Source organism: Excalfactoria chinensis, chromosome 5 (genome assembly GCF_039878825.1).
Source record: "Excalfactoria chinensis isolate bCotChi1 chromosome 5, bCotChi1.hap2, whole genome shotgun sequence".
NCBI lineage: Eukaryota > Metazoa > Chordata > Aves > Galliformes > Phasianidae > Excalfactoria > Excalfactoria chinensis.
In genome coordinates this window covers 53,836,328-53,861,138 of record NC_092829.1, presented here as the reverse complement: position 1 = coordinate 53,861,138, position 24,811 = coordinate 53,836,328, and the positions used below count along the sequence as shown (strand labels likewise).

General features: G+C 39.5%; 1 protein-coding gene across 1 annotated transcript in view; it reads right to left on the bottom strand.

Moving 5' to 3' along the window:
• Positions 1-343: 343 nt before the first annotated feature.
• The window catches only part of SPON1 (spondin 1), a 168,430-nt gene continuing 143,962 nt past the window's right edge, over positions 344-24,811 (bottom strand). The window contains exons 8-16 of the mRNA XM_072337217.1: positions 11,293-11,494; positions 10,983-11,123; positions 10,540-10,615; positions 9,899-10,081; positions 9,384-9,554; positions 9,106-9,273; positions 8,054-8,218; positions 5,956-6,219; positions 344-5,349 (exon numbers count right to left, since the gene is read on the bottom strand). Coding sequence (XP_072193318.1) covers positions 5,186-5,349; positions 5,956-6,219; positions 8,054-8,218; positions 9,106-9,273; positions 9,384-9,554; positions 9,899-10,081; positions 10,540-10,615; positions 10,983-11,123; positions 11,293-11,494 — 1,534 coding nt within the window. The 3' untranslated portion in view covers positions 344-5,185. The remainder of the gene's footprint in view (positions 5,350-5,955; positions 6,220-8,053; positions 8,219-9,105; positions 9,274-9,383; positions 9,555-9,898; positions 10,082-10,539; positions 10,616-10,982; positions 11,124-11,292; positions 11,495-24,811) is intronic.

Genomic DNA, 24,811 nt, shown 5'->3' with positions numbered 1-24,811 from the left:
AAGGCCCAATTTGACCTCGCGTGATCCAAGGGGCTAATTATGAAAATTGTCTGCAAAAATTCTTAGCATGTTCTGGTTTCCAGGGAAGGGTTTTCCTTCCATTAGTTGTTATGCTGCTGCGTATATGGAGCAAGATACTTAAAATATTGGTTTGTATGCACATGTGTGAAAGTTTAACAGGTAGGAGCACAGTCATATGACAGTGTGTGGCAGTAATAGATATATCAGCAATAACAGAAATTAATTATAGCTGTCAGTGTAATTTTAGGCTTCAGATTTTAGGTAAGAGCCCTGCATTATATCAGGGTTTCATTCGTTTTTTTTTTGTTTTTTTTTTTGCTGTCTCAGAAACTCAGTATTAAAGCCCCTGAGCATGGCAGATTAGCTCTAATGGTAAGAGAGAGAATCCATCCATGTTTGTTGAGGACTGGCAGGCACAACCAAGGAGGTCACTTGCATGGGTAGCACTTAGCTGCCTGTATTTAGCTGTGTGTGAGCCCTTTTGAGTAAGAGCTCTTCTGATGGAGATTTATGGGCTGTAATAGCATAATTACTGCTCCTGATATCTTCCCATTCAGTACGTATAACAGCTGCTCCCTAAATTCACTTTCCTTCACACTGTCACTGGAGAAAGAGTAGGTTAGCTCACTTGGTTACTGTCAGTTGTCCTTCAGAATAGTGAGTCCATTGGTTGTATGTAACATGACATTCATTTACCAACAAGCAGGACTGCAGAAGGTGACTTCTGGCTCTGTGCTTTTAATAGTAGCTAAATCATTCATGTTTGAGTGACTGAAAGAAAAGGTTTGCTTCTCTTTCTAAGCAGCCCAGTGCTGTTGAAGCAGAGCTCCTTGGCCCATAGGCAACTCTTTGCAAGTGAGCAGTGCTGTCTGGGTGCCTTGTGCTGCCGTTGTACCTGCAGACAAACCTGTCTTTAAACAGCTGCTTGGAGATGCTGAGCATTTTTCTGTTGAGAGCAGCTACGTTCCAGGGGACTTCTACTGGACTAGAGTGCCTTCAATTACCAATAAGTAACATTTAACTTGTTATCTGTAAGCAACATCTAGTGCCACCTCAGCTTTGTTACACTTCCAATTTACAATAGGGTTTTACCAGGAAAACAAACACCGGTCACTTTTAGGTGCAAAATTCACTTATAATTGGATTTCTACAGCATCAGCTGTAGAAATCTCCCCCCACAACATCCAGTCGCTGGACTTTTCTGCCTAACTGTTTATCAAGTACATACACTCACTGTGTACCTAAACAGTCTTCTGGTATCATAAAGTACCAGTAGAAAGTAAGTTTCATGTAATCTTAAGACTTCTGAAAGCTTGCTGTTATCTATTTCCCTGTTTGTGTATCGTGTGCTCTTTTAAATAATTTCTCTTTACAAAAAAAAAAAAAAAAAAAAAAAAAAAAATCAGCATGAGAATAATAATTTGAGTAAAGATGCTCAGCTGCCAATAAAAACATTATACAAGTAATTTCCAAGTGGTAATAGCGGATGTAATAAAATCCAGCTCATTCTAAGTATCCCATTGACTTGAACAGAACTAAAATGTAAATAAGAGCATGGCTTGATTAGTGTATGGTTGGGTGTTTGGGGTGTACATCATTATGCAGGTGGAACAGAATCACATACAATTGTACATTTCATAGTAAAGATGTCTTTATTCCAAAATAATAACGTGTTAGCCAGACAGCTACAAAACATCTACACAAGACTTTGGTAAGAAATATTCATGGTAGCCTTTTCGTAATTCCACAGCAAACAAAAACAGTGAAGGAAATCTAAGAATGCAATCAAACAAAATCTTGTTTTAAATGGTTCGCTGCACACACAGAGTCCTACTGTACACTTGTTATGCCCCTAACTTTTCTTTTGTATTACATGTAAAGCTTCTACAGTTTGTATGTTAGAAAAAAATAACATACACACAATGCTAAAATCTGATAGTTGAGGTCTACAAAAGTGGAGCGATGTCTGTGCTTTCAGTTCAGCAATATTATTCATCAGGTGAGAGAGAAAGTTCTCGTCTCTATTGACTGAGAACCAGTGGCTATTACATGACTAGAAAGTTTACAGTAACAATGCAGTACTTCTACATATCGTTTATCAGAGCTTGTTTTATTTTTCTGAATAGAAAATCAACCTCATTTTTTTGTTCATTTGTTCTCATTTGTTATTTTTTATTTTTTATTTTATTTTTTTACAAAATGTAACAAGCTTAAATATTTCTTCTTGTATCAAGTTAGAAGTAAGACAAGTGACTCCTAAAGTGTTCCAACAGAAAAACTGCGAAAAGCTGAACCTAAGCAGGAATGATCGCTCATTTCTGCCCAAGTGCAACCTACGTTGTCAATGCATGGATTAACGAGGTGGGAAAATATCCAACATTCGTAACTTTAACGAGCCTAAGAGAAATGATTGGGAATCACACTGAAGAGCCTCCTCGCTAGGAGACAGTTATGTCTGTGGAGCATCAAATTGGTAAGAACCGCAGTGAAAGGAAAGCCAGACTCATTTGTTTTGTGTGGGCATTTTTGTAAGCATGTCCAGTAAAATGTTACGTATTTCCTACATGCCTAAAGGTACATCTGGACTGAGCAGCCTTTGGCAAAGGGAATCATTAAAAGATAAAACAGCTCGACGAACCGGAAAAAGTGATGAAAATAAAGACAACATTAATTTTAATTGATTATTTGCAGAAGCTGGCATGGTTCGGCAGGATTAGAATGAACTGCTGGTAAGGATCGATGAGAAAAAAAATGCACTCTGTAAAATGATATCATTATTTTTTTCCATTCAAGAGATGCACCACTTCTGCTCCCCCACCCCTGGCTCTCAGACTTCCGAGCACACAACCAGCATTCTGTCACAGATTATCCAGCCAAAGGTTTTCTTTGATACCGACCCACCACAGCTGGCTGGCCTCTGTCAGACTCAGCAGGAGTAGCTCGCAGAGGTACTGAACGGCTCTGGTCTGTAACCTTGCCTGGCTGGGCACCTGGCAATATTTGCTGTGACTCTTCTCTGCAACCATCTGCTTCTCCACCTGAAATGTGCTCAACTGGTCACTGCTTCACAGCCTTTATCATTGCATGGAATTTTATTTTGTGGTTGTTAAAAGGGTAATGTGCAAGGTAAGATCATAAATGCATTACTTAGGGACGCTCTTCTTGCTACAGTGTAATGATAGTGCTATCGGTATAGAATTTTTCAATAGGCACAAGGAGGCAAACTAGCTTAATAACTATTATTAAACGAGCCAAGCTGTGCAAAATGTAAAGTGTTTGGTTTTAGCATGAAACTGTTTTGTTTTTGTTTTTCTCCTGGTTTGGTTCCCTAAGAGCTTACACCCATTTCATTTAGCAGCATCAGAAGAGGCTAAGCACTGCCCTGGTTCCATTATTTCCCCAGCTCTCCCTTAATTTCAGGTCTAAGAAAAGCAATAAAATACCTCAAGGTATGCTGTGGAAGTCCTGAGCGGTCCTTGCAGAGTCCAGTGGTGATTTGCTGATGAGAAGCCCAGTGGTGTAATGCAACCTGCCCGTCCAGATACAGGGAGGTAACGAGATCCCCAGAGCAGCGGCAGTGAAGTCAAACAGCCTCAGTGGACTGTGGCTCACATCAAATGCGGACACTTAAAATCTTGGGTGTCGGGCTCTCAGGATAGTGACAGAGCATTTAAAAAGTAAGTTGTTTAAGGCTGGTTTCAAGAGACTATAACATAAATGCTTCTCCATTCATTTCTCTCAAGTTTTTTTGTTTGTTTGTTTGTTTTTGTTTTTTAACGTTAGCATCAACAGTCTTTTATTTTCAGTGCATTGTTATTATTTACGTAGAGACATAGGCGTACACTGCCTTTCCTGGACATAAAGATAACCTGTCACCTTCAACCCTTATCTTTAACATTAAATTGATAAACTTATGGGACAGTATTATATTCCAATACAAGTGAATCTCAAAGTCCCACGCCTCATTAAGTGCAGGGATAACAGCTAAACTCTTGAGGAGAAGATGTAAAATAGAAAAAGCAATGAGAGTGGTTGGGAGCTAATTTCAGATAGTTTGTTGCTTTCTTAAGTGGCCAGGAAAGATGTTTACCCTGGCTAGTGCATATCAAAGTGGATAATTCTCACGGTTGTACTAACTTTTAGATCCTACTAAATGCCAAGTGAAAAGACATAAACGATGCTGCTGGAAATATATTCTTGTATTTATCTGTAATTTTTGGTTTTTTTTATTTTTTCTTGCGCAATCGTTTCATTTCAACAGTTCCCTTTCCTTTTGTTTGATATGAGGGATGCAGGAGAACCTAGGTCACCTATTCTCTAGCATTGTATCATACAACTCTTTCTCTCTTAGCCTGTGATCAACATCCTTCTGAAACTGCACCTAGTCCTGCAGCGTCTCTCAGGGGGAGATCTTCTCATGATGCACCTATTGTGACCCACAGCGTTTGGACCTATTTCTCTTAGTTCTGTGCCCATTTTGAGAGACAGCGGATAGGTGTTACGACAGCCATGTGTTCTTTGTGCGTTGTGACCATGTTATGGGCTGACATCGCTACTGAGCTGCACAACAGATTATTTAAGTTGTTATTTAAGAAACAAAGCTGATTTTGCACGGAGCGCAGCATCCATGTGAACAAAAGTACATAGGGTAATTATTTCAACTATCATTTAACCCAATGCCGAAAAAAGATAAACATGCACCTTTAGTATTATTGAACCAGCATTATTGAATTTTTTCCTTGGCATAGTTGTATAATCACATAGGCACTGCTTTGGATTCTTAAAATCAAATCAAGAGAGAAATCCTCCAACATATGAAAAATGTCACTTCAACTTATGTTAATATGCATGCATCCCATGTCTTTACAAGTAGTATTTCTATATGGCTATGCCATGTCTGCATTTCAGTTAAATGACTCACAATGACCTACTATTTTTATGCATTAAGGGCTAGCTGGAGCATCAAAGATTTACTCTCAGCATTAATCTGTGAGGAAATATTTATAAAATATATTTCTTGCACCAGCAAGACTAAAAAGCAAACCACACTGCAAAAATGAAAACTAATATACACTTCATATATTTTTTTTTTTGTTTTAAAAACCAAACCAAGGTTGACTTTCCTTTTAGCTCAGAGGGTGTCACTTGGAAGCCTTGTCTTTTCCTAACAAGGATGTACATTACATGCTCTTAGCTCCTTTTTGTCTTTGCAGCTAGTAAACTGAGTGCTTTTGGACCTCTTCTTTACCATCATGTAGCGCTCTTGAATTCCACCTCCACAGAGTGCAGAGCATTCTGTCCAAGCAGTCCATGGTTTCAGCCTACAAACTGTGGGGAAAAAAAAAAGATGTCATCTGACTGAGTCTAGCGTGTGCTACTATGTATTTAATCTAATTTATGCAGTATGTAATAAAGGAACACAAATAAATATAGAGAAGGTGCATTTGAAAAACATCGGGAAATGTATTAAAAAAGGAATTTCCTGTCTCCATTATATAACATAAAAGTTATTAAATGTCAGACAGGTATAAACCACAAATTAGCAGTGATTCATATGCTGGTAACGTAAGCTATACCAGATACTGCATTTTATTGATTAGAGGCATCCGTGCTTGAGTACTGCCTCGTATTCCAAAAGGAGCAGACCTCTCAGAGTAGTCTGACTCTGAATCAGTTTACTGATGTAACTTGATAATTACAGTGATCACACACAGGCACATGCAAGCCTTTCTCCATTGTACCCTAAACCCGCATTGAACTTTTCTGATTACAACCGAACATTGAAACAGCTGTACTTTATTTTGTTGGTAAAACTTTCCTTGGACTGTAACAATGACAAAAGTTACTACAGCATTAAGAGGAGGAGCTGCTCACAAATCCTTCCTTGTCATACAGGTCAGACGTGAGCATATGAACCAGTCGTTTCACACTCACCTGGATATTGCTCATTATCAATGTTTTTTTTAGCTTGTTCGCTTCTTCGTTTCTCCCGGGCCTCTTTCCAGCGCCTTTTTTCCATACCTGGGCCTCTCAGGCATTTCCTTACTCGACATTTTGTACGTTGGACAGTTTCTGGGCATGCCGTTCCTCCAAATTGTGGTTCTATTTTTATCATTCTCGTTCTGATCATGTGGCCCTTTCCACATGAGGTATTGCATTCGGACCACTGGGACCACTCAGTTAGCTCACAGTCAATGGCTGCAAAGAATGAGAACTGTTACGCAGAATCTGTGTTGTCTGGCAGTCTAAGCATAAGGTCAAAATGAAACATATAAACGTGCCCGGTGAGTATCTGCAACCTAAATACACAAATGAGAATTAAACCTCCACTCTTCTGGCAGATTTTGTGTGGCTGCACATTAAAATGGACTGAATTCATTTCTAACAGAGATATTACTGGACTTTTTTCCCCGGTTTCTTTTTCAAGACTGGGGCTGGCAGGTCACTTACCTGACAACAAACGTCAATCATTTTCCTGTGCCTTCTTCAATTTTTCATCCTACACATTTATATTAAAAGCTGTTTGAAATCAAGTTATATTTACAAGCTGTCTAACACCTGAAACCTAACCCTTTCTTTAAATGGTAGATGTACAGCTTTAAGTGGTCTATTCTACACAAAACAGAAGAAAAACAAAACAAAACAAAACAAGAAAAACCTAGGAGAAGCTTTTTTTAAAGCCAAAAGGAAAGGAAGTAACTTTCATATATATTTTTTTTCACTAGCAGCAAAGGCTAGTAAAGGCTGCTAGTACCATTAAGTCTATGTCTTATAAGTTTTCATCTTTTTAGTACACCCTAAAGCTCACAGCCCTAGTAAGTAATAACCTAATTGATATTTCACATTATTTAATAAGAGCTGAATTAACAAATTGCAGAAGAAAAGCCTTCTCTAGCCAATACTTTCTTGTAAAAAATAATCTAGTTAGCTACAGAGCCTCAGAAACCAGCTGGCAACATGGCACTAAAAGCAATCGGATCCTGTTCATTTAGCAATGCCTTAGGCTATTGCTCTTCACAAAGACAGCAAAGCAATCAGAAGTCTGCACCACCCGAGAAGGGTGAGGTTTTAGTTGAGCAGGGTCTAAGACCAATGCTGCTGTTTCCACGCCATGCGCTGGCCTACGTGACATTCCTGGATTGCAAAGGGATGTAGGTTATTAAGAAGGGTGTGGTACAGGTCAGAGCTATATCAAAGATGGAGCCTTTTCCTTGTTCATTTTGTGGAGCAAAAGAATCTTGTGAGTGACACTGAACTTTTATTTCCTTCCTTCCTCACATTCTGCATTCAAGTAAAAAATAGGACTTACTTTTAATTAATTCTGACTTGTTTGCTATTGGGAACTGCACAAACTGTTGCCTGAAGTTATGGCATTATGTTAAATATGGAATAACTATATACCTAAAGCAATATTGCTCATCACGATAGAACTAAGTAAGGCAACATGAGGACATAGTCATAATCTAGCTCTTAATAACCAAAAGTACACAAGAAGAAATAAAATAAAATGCCCCTGTGGGTTGACATGTGGTTATTCCTACCCAAGTGCAGGATTCTACACATCGTCTTTTTAAATCTCATCAGGTTCCTCTCTGCTCAACTGTCCAGTCCACCCAGGTCTCACTGAGTGGCAGCACAGCCTTCTGAAGTGTCAACCACTCCTCCCAGCTTTGTATCACCAGTAAACTTGCTGAGATTGGACTCTATCCCATAATCCACATAAGCAATGAAAATGCTGAACAAGACCTGACCCAGCAGCAACCCCTGGGGAACACCACTACCTACAGGTCTCAAAGTAGGCTGCGCCACTAATCACAAGCCTCAGAGCTCTGCCAGTCAGCCAGTTCTCAATCAGCCTCACTGTCCACTCATCCACCTTGTACTCCCTAAGCTTCATTATAAGGAATATTAAGTTATAATATTAAAAGAAAAATGTAAAACGATGCTAACAAATAACAATAGACTCGTGACCCAAGACTCCCATCCCATACATAAAAGTGGTTTTCCTTTCCCCAAAGGTTCCCACACTTACGGCATTCAGGTAACATGCATTTCTCTGCTTGCTCCAGTTCCTCATTGCAGTCTCCAAGCTCAGCTGCTGATTTCAGCATCCTTTGCCGGGTTCGCATTCCCTTCCCACATGTTACGCTGCAGTCACTCCATTCAGACCACGGGGATAGAAGGCAGGGAATAGTATCTGATATGGATTTAAAAAGGTAATGAGCACTTGTTGTGTGTAATATACAAAGGTGTGCATTCTGAAAATAACGCAGGTGGAAAACATACTTATATCTGCCTTCCAACACCTACACTTTGTTGTCACTTTGGACAAAATGAGTCACAAGCAGAATGATGCTTTTACAGAAGTTCAAGGAGGAAAAATTAAAAGGCTTGCCTGTTTTAATAGCTTTTCTTTACTATGCTTTTCTATATCTTATTCATCTCTGTACAGTCTCAATACTATCAAAGGATAAACAGCAAGAAAGTATGTTTCAATAATGATTCCTGTTAAAAAATGTATTGTTTTTGTACCCAGAAATGGAAGTCATGCTGACCACATGTGAGATGGGATATTTATCTTCCACATTTATCTTGTTTTCATTTTGTTGTTGCTGAAAATCTTAGCATTTCCTAAAAAAAAAAAAAAACCAAACCAACCAAACCCTAACAGAGCATTCAGAGACAGGATAAGGATGAGGATGACTGGTTGAACAACAGGTGCACATCAATTCCTGGACTGCTCACAGGCTAAAAGAAAAGGGCATGGTATTATTCTTGCCTTATGATTAAATACACCTCATCTCCCATAAAATCAGAGTTGCTTATGTATGTATGGCTTGTGAGTAGACACAGTGCTGCATGGATAATATGGTAATAGCATACCACTGAATGTGTTTTACTTTTACTCTAGTTCTGTTAGTGAAAGTGGTACATAATGCACTTTCCGTAAGGGAAGCAATCTTAAGGAGAACCAGAAAAAACAATGCTGTTTGTGCTTGGGCTACATTCTGTGGTGTGATGGGGCAGCATATCAGAAACGGTGTCTCTCTCTGTAGCAGAGGAGATGAATTCACGGACACTTACGGCATTCGGGCATCATGCATTTCTCTGCCTCTGTAGTTTCTGCCTTGCACATAGATCCATCAGCAGGAGTCATCTTGATCATTCTGTGTCTTCTTTTCATTCCTGTACCACAACTAGCACTGCATTCATCCCACTCTCCCCATTCGGTGACAAGGCAGCTGCTAGGGGCTACACAAAATGGATAGAGAAGGTCCTTCGGTAGTAGAGTTCAAATGAAAAAACTGTTTCAGGCAGCTCTTCTACTGACTGGATTTTACAAAGCTAAATGAAATACTTACAACATTCCTCATTTACAATACATTTCTCAGTTTCTTCAGTAGGCACTTTGCACACAGAGCCATCTTCTGGGAATTGTTTTACATATCTCTCTCTAGATCGCGTTCCCATTCCACAGGAAACACTACAGGGGGACCATGTAATCCAGTCAGACATCATGCAAGTGGAACCATCTAAAATACAGAGGACCATTTCAATTGCTAATATTTACACGATTACCTGCCCACCCTCCAGTAAGTCTGCAGCTGCCCATTTATGTACAGTGTCACAGTCTCTCACATCCTGTCTTCTCTGTTGTTTGCTTTACTCCTTTCCTTTATGCTTCTCTGTATACCATGCACCCACTCAGCTGAACTGCAGAGTTCGCCACAGACCGTTCGGATTTGTATTCTGCTGCAGTTATTCTTCTTTTTGCTATAACCCAGTTCATACAGCAACTAACACCTTCTAAGAACTTTAAAAGAAAAGTAAGAGTGGCCCTATGCAGTGTTCTCCTCTACCCCTTCCACTTGATTACCTTCATCGCTGCAGCCTGGACCCATGCATGGCTGAAAATCTTGGGTATCTGGACAGGGCACGCTGAGGTCCAGTTGAGCTTTAAGCATTCTCTGCCTCATCCTCTTGCCCTTCTCACAGGTAGAGGAGCTGCAGGCTGACCAGGGGGACCAGTTTGAATAAATGCAGGTCTCAGGGGTATCATCTAAAAACAAGAAAAGGCAGTAAACATTAACAGTATGCTATCTTCCATCTGCCTCTCTTTATACTTGACTAGTCATTACTTTAGATGCTAATACGAAACGTTTCTTTCTGGACTCTAAACTGCTCCATTTCAACTCCAAAAAACATGACAGATTTGATTTGAAAAACAAACAAACAAAAATCCCAACAACCACTTTATGTGGAGTCCCCTGAAGGTTATCTTTTAATGCCTTTATTGTTATTGCCATCTGCCAGCTACATATGCAACGCCTTTTCTGTTTAAGTGGACGCTAGTAGCACATACATACCAGAAAGGATGAAAAACTAAGTCAGTTTTTGACTAGTAAGTGTGAATAAGTAGAACTTATTTCTGCTCCTAAGTCAGTTTCTTACTATATATAGAATGACAGTGGAGAACAAACCAAAATATAGTCCAGCACAACCTAATTCAAAAAGTACCTTCTTCTTTTTCTTCTGGTGCCAAATCTGCCACAATATCATCTATGTTATCAGGTACGATGTTGCACTGCTCACCCTGCAAAGGAAGAAATGAATGTGGAGGTTGGATATAGGAATGCGTATGTGCAGAGGGGTTGAGACAGCGCACTGAGAGGCACTGCTGGAGCTACAGCAGTAGCGAGAGGAAACACTGAATTACTCATTAGATCATGCTTCTTTCTCTTCTATTAATAATAATAATAATCTGCAACTAAGCAGATGCAGTAATCATTGGAAGTTAGACAAGGAGACAGTTTTACATGCAAGAAAGTTATTTTCTACCATTATATTTGTTGGACGTAGATTAGGGAACAGAGATTTGGTGGCAGGAAGAAGGAAAAATGTTGCCTTATAGAGAGTGGTTTTTGCTTGCTTGCGGATTCTACGTACAAAATACACTGTACCTTGCGTGCAATTCTTTCAATAACAACTCTGGCTACCAGCTTGATAGATCCTCCTTCTGGATCATAGAATGGACTCTGAGGGTGATCTAAGCTTGTAAGTGGTCTGATCTTCTCTTGAGGAACGGTAGGTTTGTTGGGTGACTGCAATCAGAAGAAAGGAGACATAAAGATGGCTTAAAATAAAATGAGCAGAGTAGTATAAAGGCACATATGTTGTGACCGTGGATTAAATAGCTTTCGTTCTTCTCTGACTTCAATTAAATTTAGGTAAATCAACTTGGGTGAAATCCATTACAAATAGTCCAAATACCTCATAGGTAACACCACTGTCTGTGCCGGCATCCCAGGGTATTAAATCCTGCACGACTTTCTGAACCCAGCCGCAGTCCTTGGTGCAGAGGTCCTCTGCGGACAGGCCCACGTTCCAGTCAGGACTGGGCCCCAGCATGGTGAGGAAAGACATCAGGTGCCGGTGGCGATCAACAGAAAACTCAGCAGAGGGAGCAGCTCTCCTGCAAATCGAACACACAAAGGCTTTTAGCAACTGCGTTCAAGTTTTCTGTTAGAGGGCAAGGAAACTGATGCTTCCTAACGTGAAACACTGGCGTGACGCAGTGCACAGAGGTGAGAGGCAGGACAGGGGCAGGACTGCTGCTCCGCATGCTATTTTCACTCTCTGTGTGCCATCTGAGATGCAGCCTTGGCATCGTGGTGGGAGGGAGGGAGCAGAGGAGAGCTGCAGCAATACTCAACATCTCAGTCAGAGAATAAATTAAACAAATCAACTGTCAGGACACAAACAAAGAAAAAAAAAAAAGAGAATAAAAAAAGTACAAATTCCAGTGACCATAAGTGCTTGGAAATGTATGTGTGTGTGAAAAAGCACTGATTGGTGCCGTTTTAGTGCTCGTGTGAGAGTAAGTGAGAGACTGATGGCTGCTGCCAGTCCTGGAGAGTTCAGCCAAGACTTTGGCAGGTCTTTGCCAGGGTGTGTGAAAGCATCGCTATTCATCTGGCCTTTGTCTGCCGTTCTCTCGGGAAGAACTGGTGCTGAAACATGCAGTGCTCTGCCATGCTGAGGGGCAACTACCGCATTCCTACGCACAGGGAAATTACAATTAGGCCCGAACTGGAGGTTTCTGTTTAACAGCTGAAAAGCTGCAACTCTTAGTGGCATCTTTCCCATGAACAACAATGAATACTGACTTATCCAATATATGACTTTGGCAATCTTGTGCTACCAAACATTTGCCTGATGTCAGTGCAAGTTTTCTTCAGTTGCAGGACTTGGATTGATAAAGCCAGGTTGTTTTTTTCCTCTTTTCCAGTGTTATGCCCCAAAAATACTGCTTTATGAGCATCTAAAGATCACATGTTCTTTATGTACATTTGCTGGTTTTCTTTTATTGTGTTACTCATCTTATTGGGTTAAGTACCTGCACATACAACAGTGCACGTACACTGTTCACCTGCCCCAAGGAGTTTGTTTTCCTTATACATACTCACCTTGCTGCCAAAATGGGACATTTTTGTGTCTTTATTCTGGCTCATGCTGCTCTCAGTACATTAAGACAAACAAATACGCAAACAAAAGCCAACAGCCCAAGGACAGTGTTCCTGAATAGACTTCGTGCAGTTTTAAATGTTTAAATTAGAGCACCCAGCTCCCTTTCCAGAGAGAAGCTGCATAAGAAGGCAGTTATTAATAGGTAAAATGTTCTGGGGTCTTTAGGAATTGTTTCTTACCGTGTAAAATGCCTTATACTGAATTGAAGACACTGAGTAGAAGAGTTTCTAAGTGTCTGATGGCATTAATCCTCCCTTTCCCAGAAAGAGATGTAAATGACTTTTTTTTCCCCATGACAGACAAATCTGATTTCAATGGAACAATTTCTCTAGAGTAAAGTAATAAAATAATGAATGAAGGTATCAGATGCTCTCTCAGTCAATGCAGTGTTCTGATTTATTTGCCAAGTACGTAGCGATTGTTCTTTAAAAACTTTCCTGACTTCAATTAACTACAGGACTGACTTACTAGCTTTACTCTGTGGGGTTCAAAGACCTTCTGAAAGGACACAGAAAGAGTCTAAACCACACAGAACTAACATTGAACACAGTGAATAATTAACTGAGTATTTGTATGCCTCGAGGTTACAAGTATGGCTGAACACAGGATAGACACCCAGATCAGATCTTTCAGAGGAAAAGCCAGAGCAGTGTCCGACACTACATCTCACTGCAGCGTGCAGGTGTGCTCTCTGCACAACAGGAGGGGCAGACACACTCCTACAGGTTGAAGGCAAATGATCAGAGATCACAGGAAGCCTACTTCAGACACATTGTAATGAAAATCCTTCATCACTTGCTATCCCTGCATTAGGCACGGGACAATTAAGTCTTCAAATGCTTTCTTAAGAAGGTAAATATTAATTATGCTGTTAACATCATTAAACATTGTGTGTTGAAGTCTAATTGTATCAGTATTTTGAAACTGTGTGGAAGCGTAAAACACTTCAGTAGGAGATGCTCTGCCTGAAGACTTGGCATGCATTACGTCACATCAACAATCCTGAGCCTCCAGTAACTCTTCAGCTTCAGAGCACTGTACAAAACCGGTTCCTTCTTTAGGACAGCTTGGGTCAGGGACATTTTATGCTGTTTTATCCCATGGCTGCTTAAAACAGAAATGTAAAAATTTCTAGAGGAAGCACAGAGGCCCCTTTTTCTCCTTATTCTTCCTCCACTTGTGTGCAGATGTGCGCACGCTGTCTGCAGTGCAATGTGACATTCCAGGTGGGACATAGAAATTGTTTTGATAGGCAGGCTTAAAAAGTAGGTATTATCATAAAATATCCTTGTTGGGCTTCCTACTTCATTCCAGCAACTGCTTTCTGCATGTAAGTGGTATGCCTCGCATTTGAACCAGACCTGTACAACATTGGCATGCGTGGTTTTGCAGCCTTTCTTGAATTCCTCTAATTAAAGAAAGGAAATGGGCTGTCCTAAGGTGCAGTATAATTTTAATTAAGTTGTCAAGTTGCGTGTTTGACAACGTCCACAAGAATTCAACTGAGTTCAATTTGCTGTAAGAGACAAACATGTCACTTCTCCCTACACACGTACATGCATAAAAACAGGTGACTATGAGTTGCACAGCAAATCCTAAACATCAAGGTAAGCTCTAGGTGACAACCCTCAGAGCCCCACAGGGCTGGGATTGCTGCTTTTGTTGCTTGAAGCTGGCAGTACTTTTCCACTGTGAGCCTGATCAGCCTGCTGACAATTCCTGTCACATAATGCAGAGTGAAGCAAAGTACTAGAGAGTGTCCTGCATCCTAATTTCCACTCCCCCCCCCCCCCCCACAATTTTCTTTACTGTTATTCTGTTTTCTCTTTGTTAACATGACTTGGATCCCCAGCTATAGGGATGACACAAATGGCATCACAAGAAAATGCTCCTTATTTTTTTAAAGGTTAAAAGAGCAAAAACATGACTTTGCTTTTCTAGGTTGTCTTCCCTAAGTGAAAAATCCAGTTGCTGATGCTATCGTTGCTGGGAGCTGGAGGGTTAAGATGGCCTTTGACAATGCAGTGGAAAACTCAACTTGCTGCAAGACATATTTTTGAGTGTTGAATCAATACTGATGTGTTCTACTGCTATCCCTGTGAAATGTAATAGAGCACAGCTAGGGAAGATTGCGGAGAGCAAATGGAAAGATATAGTGAAAGGAGTATTTTTTGCAGAATAGAACTTTTTGAGGCTATTCTTGGTTTACTGTTCGATTTGCATACAAAAGAAAAGCATAAAAAGAAAAGACAGCCCAAGCACGCACACTCTGTCTCTGTAACACTAAGCGGCTCAACAGTAAGACCACCTACAGGGCTGACTTGGTACCATCAGTGACGATTTTACTGCTGGCTGCCCTGTGTGCACACAGGAGGAGCCTGTCCCCAGCTGGGCACTGCTGGAGATGGCCCTCGGAGTGCTGTGTGCCTACACACTGTGGTGCTGGGCCAACTCCAGGCAGAGCTGGCAATAGGACACCTGAGTGTCCTGAGCCTGGAGAATAGCACAGGTGAAGGAAGAATTCAGGCTGCCTCTTGTCCCTGGTACACCTTGGGGAAAGTAAAGTACAGTGCAAAGAACAGTCAACAAATTTGACTGACATCCCTACAGAAAGGTTGAAACACATTTTAATGCCAAGCTGTTATTGTCTCTGAGTGCCACATCAGAGGCGATGACAGTAAGAGTCTATTTTGCTTTGTGAAGAGTAAAGAAACCTGTCAAAAATTCTCAACCATTTGTCTTCTTGCTTTGAAAAAAAAATACAGAACCCAAAAACATCCTCTTACTTTGCTATGCATCAGCTCTTAAAATGAAAGTAGTGCCTAGCTAAAGAACAGATACACGCAACTGAGTAAGGGATTACTTCATTACTAGTGACATTAAAGCCACTAATCAGAACAAATGCTGATGTAGCCAGAGCATTTTTAAAGCATTACAAAAGCAACGGGCTTCACACAGAAGGTTCTTTCAGCTTTTTCATATAGTCAGCTAGAAGGTACTTTGACTTTAGGTAATAATGATATCTTATTCATTAACATACCATGTATTTGCTTTAATACCTGCAGCGCGGTTCTAACATATAAGAAACGTGATCAGGCTTTTGTCACTAGAAAAAAACCCTCTCAGATGTCTCCAGTTAGGGCTGTTGCTTCTGAAAAGCTGCCTTACAGCAAATAGATCCTTTCTGACCACAATGCCTATGAGGTTAGTTACTGGAATATCTGCAAAATGCAGATACACCTTCAATTTACCTTCAAAGATTTAAAGATATTCTCATGCATTTCAACACCATCTGTTTAGTAAGTGTCAGGAGCTCAGAGTTTTTCCCCCAGTTCCTGCTTAACTCCTGGAGATCACCAGCATCTTTCCACCTTTATTAACAGAACACACATTTCATTTTATCTTCATCCAGGCTATACAAAAGACGTAGCAATGAAAAGAAATAGTGATTCAAAAGTTTATACTCTGCATATAGATTCTGGTAAGTAAGTATATGTATGTAAAGATATATAAATACATATTTAACTGGTAGACTGTTCCCATTATTTGGAGAGTATTTATGCAGGAGTAGAATCATAGGGTTACTAAGAAGACGTATAGTTACCTGAAAATAATGCATACAAGACTACTCACAAAGTTATAAAGTGAAATTATTTTGGCTTAAGGAAAGACAAGAAAAGTGGTTGGGAAAAAAAAGCCCGATCATAAAATAGTAACTATTAATGAGAGGGATACACATAAGAAAAACAAAAGCAGAGACAGAATGGGATGAGTAGGTTTGTTCTAATTGGATATGGCAAATCTGTGTAAAGTTCTTGGCAGCGATTGTTCTTAGCTGAGAAACCATAACATGTCTTAATATCCAACTTTTTCTTGGCTAGTGACATTTGAATTTTAAATAGAAAGTAAATGGTAAGTGATAGAAAATGGAACTGCCATATGTGGTTGCTCTGACAAAAAAAAAAAAAAAAGATGGGAAGGTTGTTTTTTTTCTCCCTTTCCAACAAACACATCATATGTTCTTCCTTACTTTTTTTGAAATTGAATTATGAATTTCTTAATGTGGGAGTCAGCCCATCTGCCAAACAATGAAGTTTCCCTGACTCCCTGTAGTACACAGAACAGTTAAAGCGTTCCTCCGTTTTATAAGCCTGATTTCATTTTTTTGATTAGGATTTAGTTGACACCTAATCAATGTATGTAACTGTGACTTAAGTAAATGCAGTACTTGACAACAGCACGCGACTGTGTGCTGGAAGAGGTAGAGATTTATGAAGGACTGTGCCAGTCCTTTGATTCTGGCATGTAACCCAGAATCAGGTGAACTTTTTTTACAAGAAAAATAAGAGGCTCTGCTCTTCATTTAAATGGAGCTCTGCAAATCCATTAAAATAGGGTAACCCAGCTGTACATATGGCATAGAGTCAACTCATTCTTGTTAAGTTCCTAAGATGTTAATATACTGGAAATTTGTATGGTTAAGATCTTTGTCTTAATTATCCAAATGTATAAATGTACCTAAAGTGCAATTGAATTCAATTTCAAATTTAGATGAATTTGAGGGAGCTGGGATTGTTTGGTCTGGAGGAGGCTCAGAGGAGACCTCACTGCACTCCACTACTCCCTGATGGTTGGCTGTGATGAGGAGGGGGGTTTGGCCTCTTTTTCCAGGCAACAAAAAGGACCCATGGAAATGGCCACAAGTTGTACCAGAGGGGGTCTAGATTAGACATAAAGAAAAACTTTTTCTCTCAGAGAGTGGTCAGGCACTGGAATGGCTGCCCAGGGAGGTGGTGGAGTCACCATCCCTGGCAGTGTTCAAGAGGCGTCTGGATGAGGAGCTCCAAGATCTGGTTTAGTGGCTTGTGGTAGCTACAGTAACAGGGGGATGGTTGGACTGGATGATCTGGTAGGTCCTTTTCCAACCTTGTGATTCTATGAATTATCAAACCTGGTAAACATGCCAGTTGTGCTGTATGGGTTTTAAATTGCCTTTTGTCTGGGACTTACTTCAAGTATTTCTTTTGGTTTGGGTGAAACAAATATTTCTGCTTCCTGGATAGAATTTGTCATTTACTTTCTGGAGGCGGGATGTGCCGCAGGAGGGGATGTTGCACCACAAGAGGCTTTTGGAACTACAGTGCAGGAATTTTCCCATTAGCTAAATGCAAAGCTGGAGCATGCAGAACTGATTTGCATCTGCAGAGTGGTTTATGCATTTGCCTTCACGTTATCAGAAGACGCAATAACTGACTTTTTCCCTACATGCATTTTTTACTTTTGCAGATGAGACTGTCCTTTATGCACTGCTATTTCTGATTAGACTCAGTTAGAATTCTTCTATTTTTGACAATATTAAACTTCACTGGATTCATCCCAGCTATCTATAAAATCATAGAAGGAGAAAATAGCTGAGCTAGACTAACACCATCATGTTGCCATAGAAACAGGAAACCATGTCTGGCTTCCTCATGCCTCTGATTATGTACACAAAATCCCCAAACTTTGAAAATGTTTCTTAACGACGTGCTGTCATGTTGTGGAAGAAAACTTCATTTAAGTCTGGACTGACATGTACTGGTTTGTACCTCCCACCTTAGGCTAGACAGTGCAACGTGACTGTGGGAGATAATGAGACAGGGATTTGTGGGAAAAAAAAGAAAAGATTTTAAAAATAAAAGGTAAAGACACACACAGTAGTGATACTACAGAAATGTAAGCTGCCATGAAAGAATCCAAATGTTTGCTTTCTAGGACATTGCATTTGGAGGCCGGGGAGAAGCAGCAACAGAAATCTTTGCATCGCATGCTATTCCCAGAATGCAACTCACCAAGCTACTTTAGTTACTATGACCGTGAGCTGTTAAGTGCAAATAGTACAACCACACTAGAGAAAGATTACACCCCAAAAGCATACAACTACAGAACATGACGCGGCTTTTTTGCTTTATGGTTTTCTCTCTTTGCTGTAGTACATACAGTAGCATCCCTAGAAAGTGTGCAAGAACATACTACCATCACAGCTTATGACTAACTGGACTCCTTTTAAAAGTCTAAAATCAGAAATCTTAATTATTAACTCTGCACTCCTGATCCTTTGTGAGCAGTTCAGCATGAAACCTTGTAATCGGGTTATCTAGATTTATCCGTGATAGAGGCTGCTGCCCCTAGAAGGGGAAATGAACAAAAACAACGGCAGCAATCTAAGGAAAAGAACTTATTTTACTAAATACGAGACACAATATGATACAATATAACTACAACTACTATATCAAACAAGGCAGAGAAAAAGAAAGAGAGGAAAAAGAGTCCCGGAGAACCGGGGGCCTACTGCAATCTCTAGGCGACAGGCTGGAACGTTGCTGATAGAGCGAGACAGCAGGGATGGAGCGCTCCAAAGCGATAGACAGGGCGAAAAGAGGGACGTTCCAGCCTGGGAGCGAGATTATATGTGTGTCCTCCTCCTCTGGTGATTCATCTCTGGCCGCGTTGTCCCCTGGGATACGTAGTTTCCTCCAAGGGCTGAGTACTCGGGATGCTGCCATTCCACAGATCTGGAGCATGAACCTTCCACACTTCCGCATACCCTCTGTTACACTTCCGCATACCCTCTGTTACACTTCCACATACCCTCTATTACACTTCCACATACCCTCCATTACACTTCCACATACCCTCCATTACACTTCCACATACCCTCCATTACACTTCCACATACCCTCCATTACACTTCCACATACCCTCCATTACACTTCCACATACCCTCCATTACACTTCCACATACCCTCCATTACACTTCCACATACCCTCCATTACACTTCCACATACCCTCCATTACACTTCCACATACCCTCCATTACACTTCCACATACCCTCCATTACACTTCCACATACCCTCCATTACACTTCCACATACCCTCCATTACACTTCCACATACCCTCCATTACACTTCCACATACCCTCCATTACACTTCCACATACCCTCCATTACACTTCCACATACCCTCCATTACACTTCCACATACCCTCCATTACACTTCCACATACCCTCCATTACACTTCCACATACCCTCCATTACACTTCCACATACCCTCCATTACACTTCCACATACCCTCCATTACACTTCCACATACCCTCCATTACACTTCCACATACCCTCCATTACACTTCCACATACCCTCCATTACACTTCCACATACCCTCCATTACACTTCCACATACCCTCCATTACACTTCCACATACCCTCTATTACACTTCCACATACCCTCTGTTACACTTCCACATACCCTCTGTTACACTTCCACATACCCTCTGTTACACTTCCACATACCCTGTTACACTTCCACATACCCTCTATTACACTTCCGCATACCCTCTGTTACACTTCCACATACCCTCTATTACACTTTCTTATACCACCAAAACAGTTCATACCGCACATGATGTCATGATGTAGAATATTGACAGCACAAAACCATGACAAACCTGAATCTGTTAAAGACAAAACTTTTTCATCTTCTCTGTGTAACAAATAGTCTGCTAGAAAGCATTTTTCCATGTAGGATTATGACAAGAGATCTCATCAAATAAACTGAATTCATAAATCTGAAAAAGATACTTACTTTAATTTACACATCTGGATTTATTCTGGAGGTAACCTATTTTTTTTCTCTGAAAAAATGGCTTCCTCCTGCCTCTATTATATTATCTACTAAGCTTTGACTTTCAGTTGCTTGTTTCTAAGAAAATAGGTTGGACTATAAATATTTCTAGGATCCTTAGTTTTAGGACTCCAAGAGAATCTTTTCACGTGTAATTAATGGAAGAAAGATGTCACGCTGTAGGGTGACTAAAGAAAGAGTGCCTCATCATCTACATCTGTCTGTGCAATATATAAACCTAAGGTCCTGATTACTTTTTGCAAGGGTAATATTGGCCATGGTACAACGTACAAGTGCCAGCTTGTACATGCTACTTTCTTCCACCTCTGCTCGCTGTTCACCAATATATCTCATATTTCATTACTCTAGATTGTTCTGTGTTCCAAAAGGCCTCACTCCAAAAATGCTTCTCCCATCAGTTTGAGTGAGCTCTACACTCAGATTTGCTCTCCCTGCCTCTAGCTTTCACTAAAGTCTTTCTCAAAACTTTTATTGATTCATTTATGCTTTCTATGGCCTCTCAAATAAGGTCAGTTTATGAAGAAATAATGAGCTCCCAAGCATCTACAAGCAACTGTGGCAATACTGAGATCTTTATACCTTCATAAAACATGGTCAGATGTGAATGGGTTTTTCAACTCATTGATTATCAACGCATTTTTCCAAAACATGGCAATTTAAGATTAAGAAATTTAATTTATAGTTATCCAACTATTGAAACATTTTAAATCTAAGTACAGCACTCAATTTTGCTCTAGTTTGGCTTGGAAATTTAAATCTGAATGCTTAACATGTAGTGAAATTAAACCAACAGAAAAAAAGATATAGTAATAAGTATCGTAAAAGGTGAACTATATAACACTATATATATACATATATAGCATGTATATATCATTACATATCAACTACGTAACATTTTGCATGTTTTATGATTATCCAAAGTGAAACCATTGGTCAAAATCACTCAGACAATAAAGTGACTGAACATGCAACTTTCCTATGGTCAGGCAAACTCTGAAATAACTTGCTACTGTTCCATGCCTGCACTGAGCTATACTGTGTTAATGATACACTGTGCAACACCACCCTGTAGAAGCCTGGGTGGACACGTCCTGTGGGTCTTTTCCCTGAGATTGGGATTTCCCAGTGCCTCACCTACCTTTGTTTGATCTCCTGGATCACCCTCTGGCCCACAGCTTCCCCATGCACTCCGGCTGTGCTGTAGCCATAGTCCAGGCACCCTCCTGTCTCCAAAACACGGCAGCCTCTCAGCACCGCCTCATTCCATGGATCTGCTCCTGCTGCAGAATGCTTCTTATGAATGTAGATAGCTTAGGCAGCTATTCATTATGAAAACTGTGCATGGCTATAAATGACTACAGAGACTGTGATGCCTTCACCATAGAATTAAGGTTGAGTTTTAAGTTTAAATGAGACATACCTCACACAAAGTCTTTGGAAAACATTCCCAAAGTGCCTACTTTAGGCAAAATATGAGCCATATTACACAACATCACAACTTTCGTTCTTATAGAAGTGTATCCCTATTCAGAAAGAGAAGCTTAGGGATTTCAGAAGTACTTCTAAGCATCTCAAAATTAAAATCAACTCATCTGTCAAGAGAGAAGTACATCATAAAAAAATTAAAAAAAAAAAAAAAAACAAAAACAAAAATCTATCATCTTTTTCTTTTTGGATAACAAATATCCAGTGATATCTCAAATATAACCACATTTCACTCATCTCAATTCATTATAATGGCAAGTCACCAAGAATAAATTTGGAACTGAGACAGTTTATCAGCCTATGCCTTGTTCCAATTCTTCATGCTCTAGCTACTAGCAGTTTTATATCCTTTTATTTTGTGAGTTGTTCATGATGACTTGTTATGAATGAGACAGTTAGGCTTGTACAAATTTAATTACTTCTTGGCAGGAAGTTTGATTTTTCTGGATGTAGCTGTTATTGCATTGAAAATCACGTTACTGTGACTTCAGTGCACTTCAGGTACAGTACCATTCCTATTACAATGGCAGTAGCAGTGTTGGCTCATATGGCAGACTGCTCAATCATGTGCTGTCCCAGTAATGGTCCCACTACTATGGTTAAAGATTTGTCAATATTATGAGCTATTAGCAGCAGGTACACCAAATAGCTTATAACAGATCTTTACATTGGTCATTAAAGTAGGCTTTAGAACAGTTTTACATTGTCTTAGGATGATCACTACTTAGGTTTCTTTTTTAATCAGTTGCTCTATTTGAACTGTTCACACTACTCACTTTACTATATGGAGAGAGACTGTACCCTCACAAATCATACTGATGTCACTACTTATATAAGGAAAGTCAAATGTATCATCTGCTAACTGAACTGCTATACACAAATGAAATTATCTGCACCATGCACATTGAGAGATTTATCTGTCACACATAAGTTAAAGTGATTTTTTTTTTTAAGCAAATAATAACAAATGGAAAGAATATTGAACACTGTGACTAAAAATCATATCTTTATAGTGCCTTAAAATATTATTAGGCTGCTTCTGTAGCAGTACTGCTACTAAGCTTGTTCTGTATTCTCTATAATGACTCAATATATCATATATTTTGCAAGGGCTGTACTATTTACAACTCTATTAAATACCCACTACTATTCTCAACTATATTAAAGGACAGAATTTTTTTTTTTTTTTTTTTTCAGAAGTCTATTATACCATCAAAGTCTTTCTGGTGTCCAAAACAGCAGGGTGTTGGAACAGGGTTGTGAGCTCCGCTGTACGTATCCTCCACATACCAGCTCTCTACACACAGCACCACCAGAGTCCCAGAAGCACTCTGAGATCACTAGGTTGTGCTCACAGCATAACTAAGAGTTAACCAGGTGACCTACATCACCTTCTCTTTAATTAAAATAGTGTCCCAGCCTTTCATACATCTAACTTTTACTCAAGAGAAGATATGAAGCTGCTTGGCTTTACTCTTATAGTAAGCATTAACTACACTTAAACTTACACTATTATAAGAAACAATGGTAGTGCACCCATATGCACACTGTGAAATGCTCAGTGGGTTAAATGCAGATACAGATGTACATATAAATGTGTAAAGCAAGAAAATACCTGAACCTTCCTTTCCTAGAAGTACAGCAGGAGAAGATAAATGCAGTGTCAACCAATTAAGAGAAAATAGCAAACAAGAGTGCAACAAAAATGAGCATTATACGGCATATAAGATGTAGCAATAATTAATAAGGTTCCTTGTTGCTCTATAACCCTCTACTGACTCTTAGTCACTGTAGGTGAAATTATACATGTATGAGTTTCAAATCACTAGGTGAAACAGTGTTTATAAGCAGCTTGTATAATCAAATGTTAATGGTATACAGGGAATAGATGATTAAAAGCCTATGAGATGAGATTCTTTTATCACTTTGGAGGAAACAATAAATGAAATTTAAACTATGCCCACTACAGCTGGTTCAATGCTGTTCAGAATAAGTCTATATTTTGCCTTTCAGCATGCCAGTTAAACCCAAATACCGGTTGTGTGTTAAATATCTCAGTTCCTCTGCTGGGCAGTCTAATCATCTTGATTAATGAAGCAAATGAATTATTTATTTCTCATGCTTATTTTTATAAATTGCATCCTGACACCAATATCAGCATTTACTGACAGAACGTTGGGTGGCAGGACAGAAAATCATTTCAGCATCCTTCGTGGTAACAGGTAAGAAACAATCTCAGGAGGTACTCCAAGAGCAAGCAGCACAAGAAGGTTGTTCTGAATATGCCCTATAAATATTTCTTAATATACATCTTAGGAAAGGAAAAATGCCGGCTTAGTGGTGGAACGTGTGCACTTACATTTTATCCTCATCATAAAAAGAAATAGATAATTCATAGAGATGGATAGGTAAATTATTTTCCCTTATTCTCCAGATATATGGGAATAAACATCAATTCCATAAATTGCTTATAAAGAAAAAAAAGAATTACTTCTGCAGTATTTCCACAGAATCTTAAAAGGATTCCACAAATAATGTATTTACTTGATAGTGAAACACAAACATGCCTACTTAAAATCTTCATTCCAAAAATACACATCATCTATTATGAATGCGATGCAAATTTATTCCATTTGTTCGTATTTCCAGCACAGAGAAATTAAGTAATGGAAAATCAATTTCAGCCAGATCTAAGCAAATTATTTGCACTATCGTTTATTTTAAAATGCATCTTTGAGTTAACAGAAACATGTTTTTTCCTACACTGAATTCAGTAAAAAAGGAAATCTAGGTATGTGTTTTATTTTCCAAAATGTACCTAATTCATGCATTCTACTTTAGGTACTTTGCAGGTGTTTAAAAACAACAACAACAAAAAAAGCTAAAAACCTGGAAATGGAACATGTTTTTCTTGGCCAGAAACAGCCTCCCTTCCAAGGAAGCCAGAAGCTAAAAAAAGCTATTGTCATTGGTTTAAGTGCCACAACATAAAGACAGAGTGATTTCTAACTAGGAGAATGTGCCACTGAGCTGTGCTTAATTCCACACACATCCCCATCTCATGAAGCTGGTTAACTCACTCTTCACCATA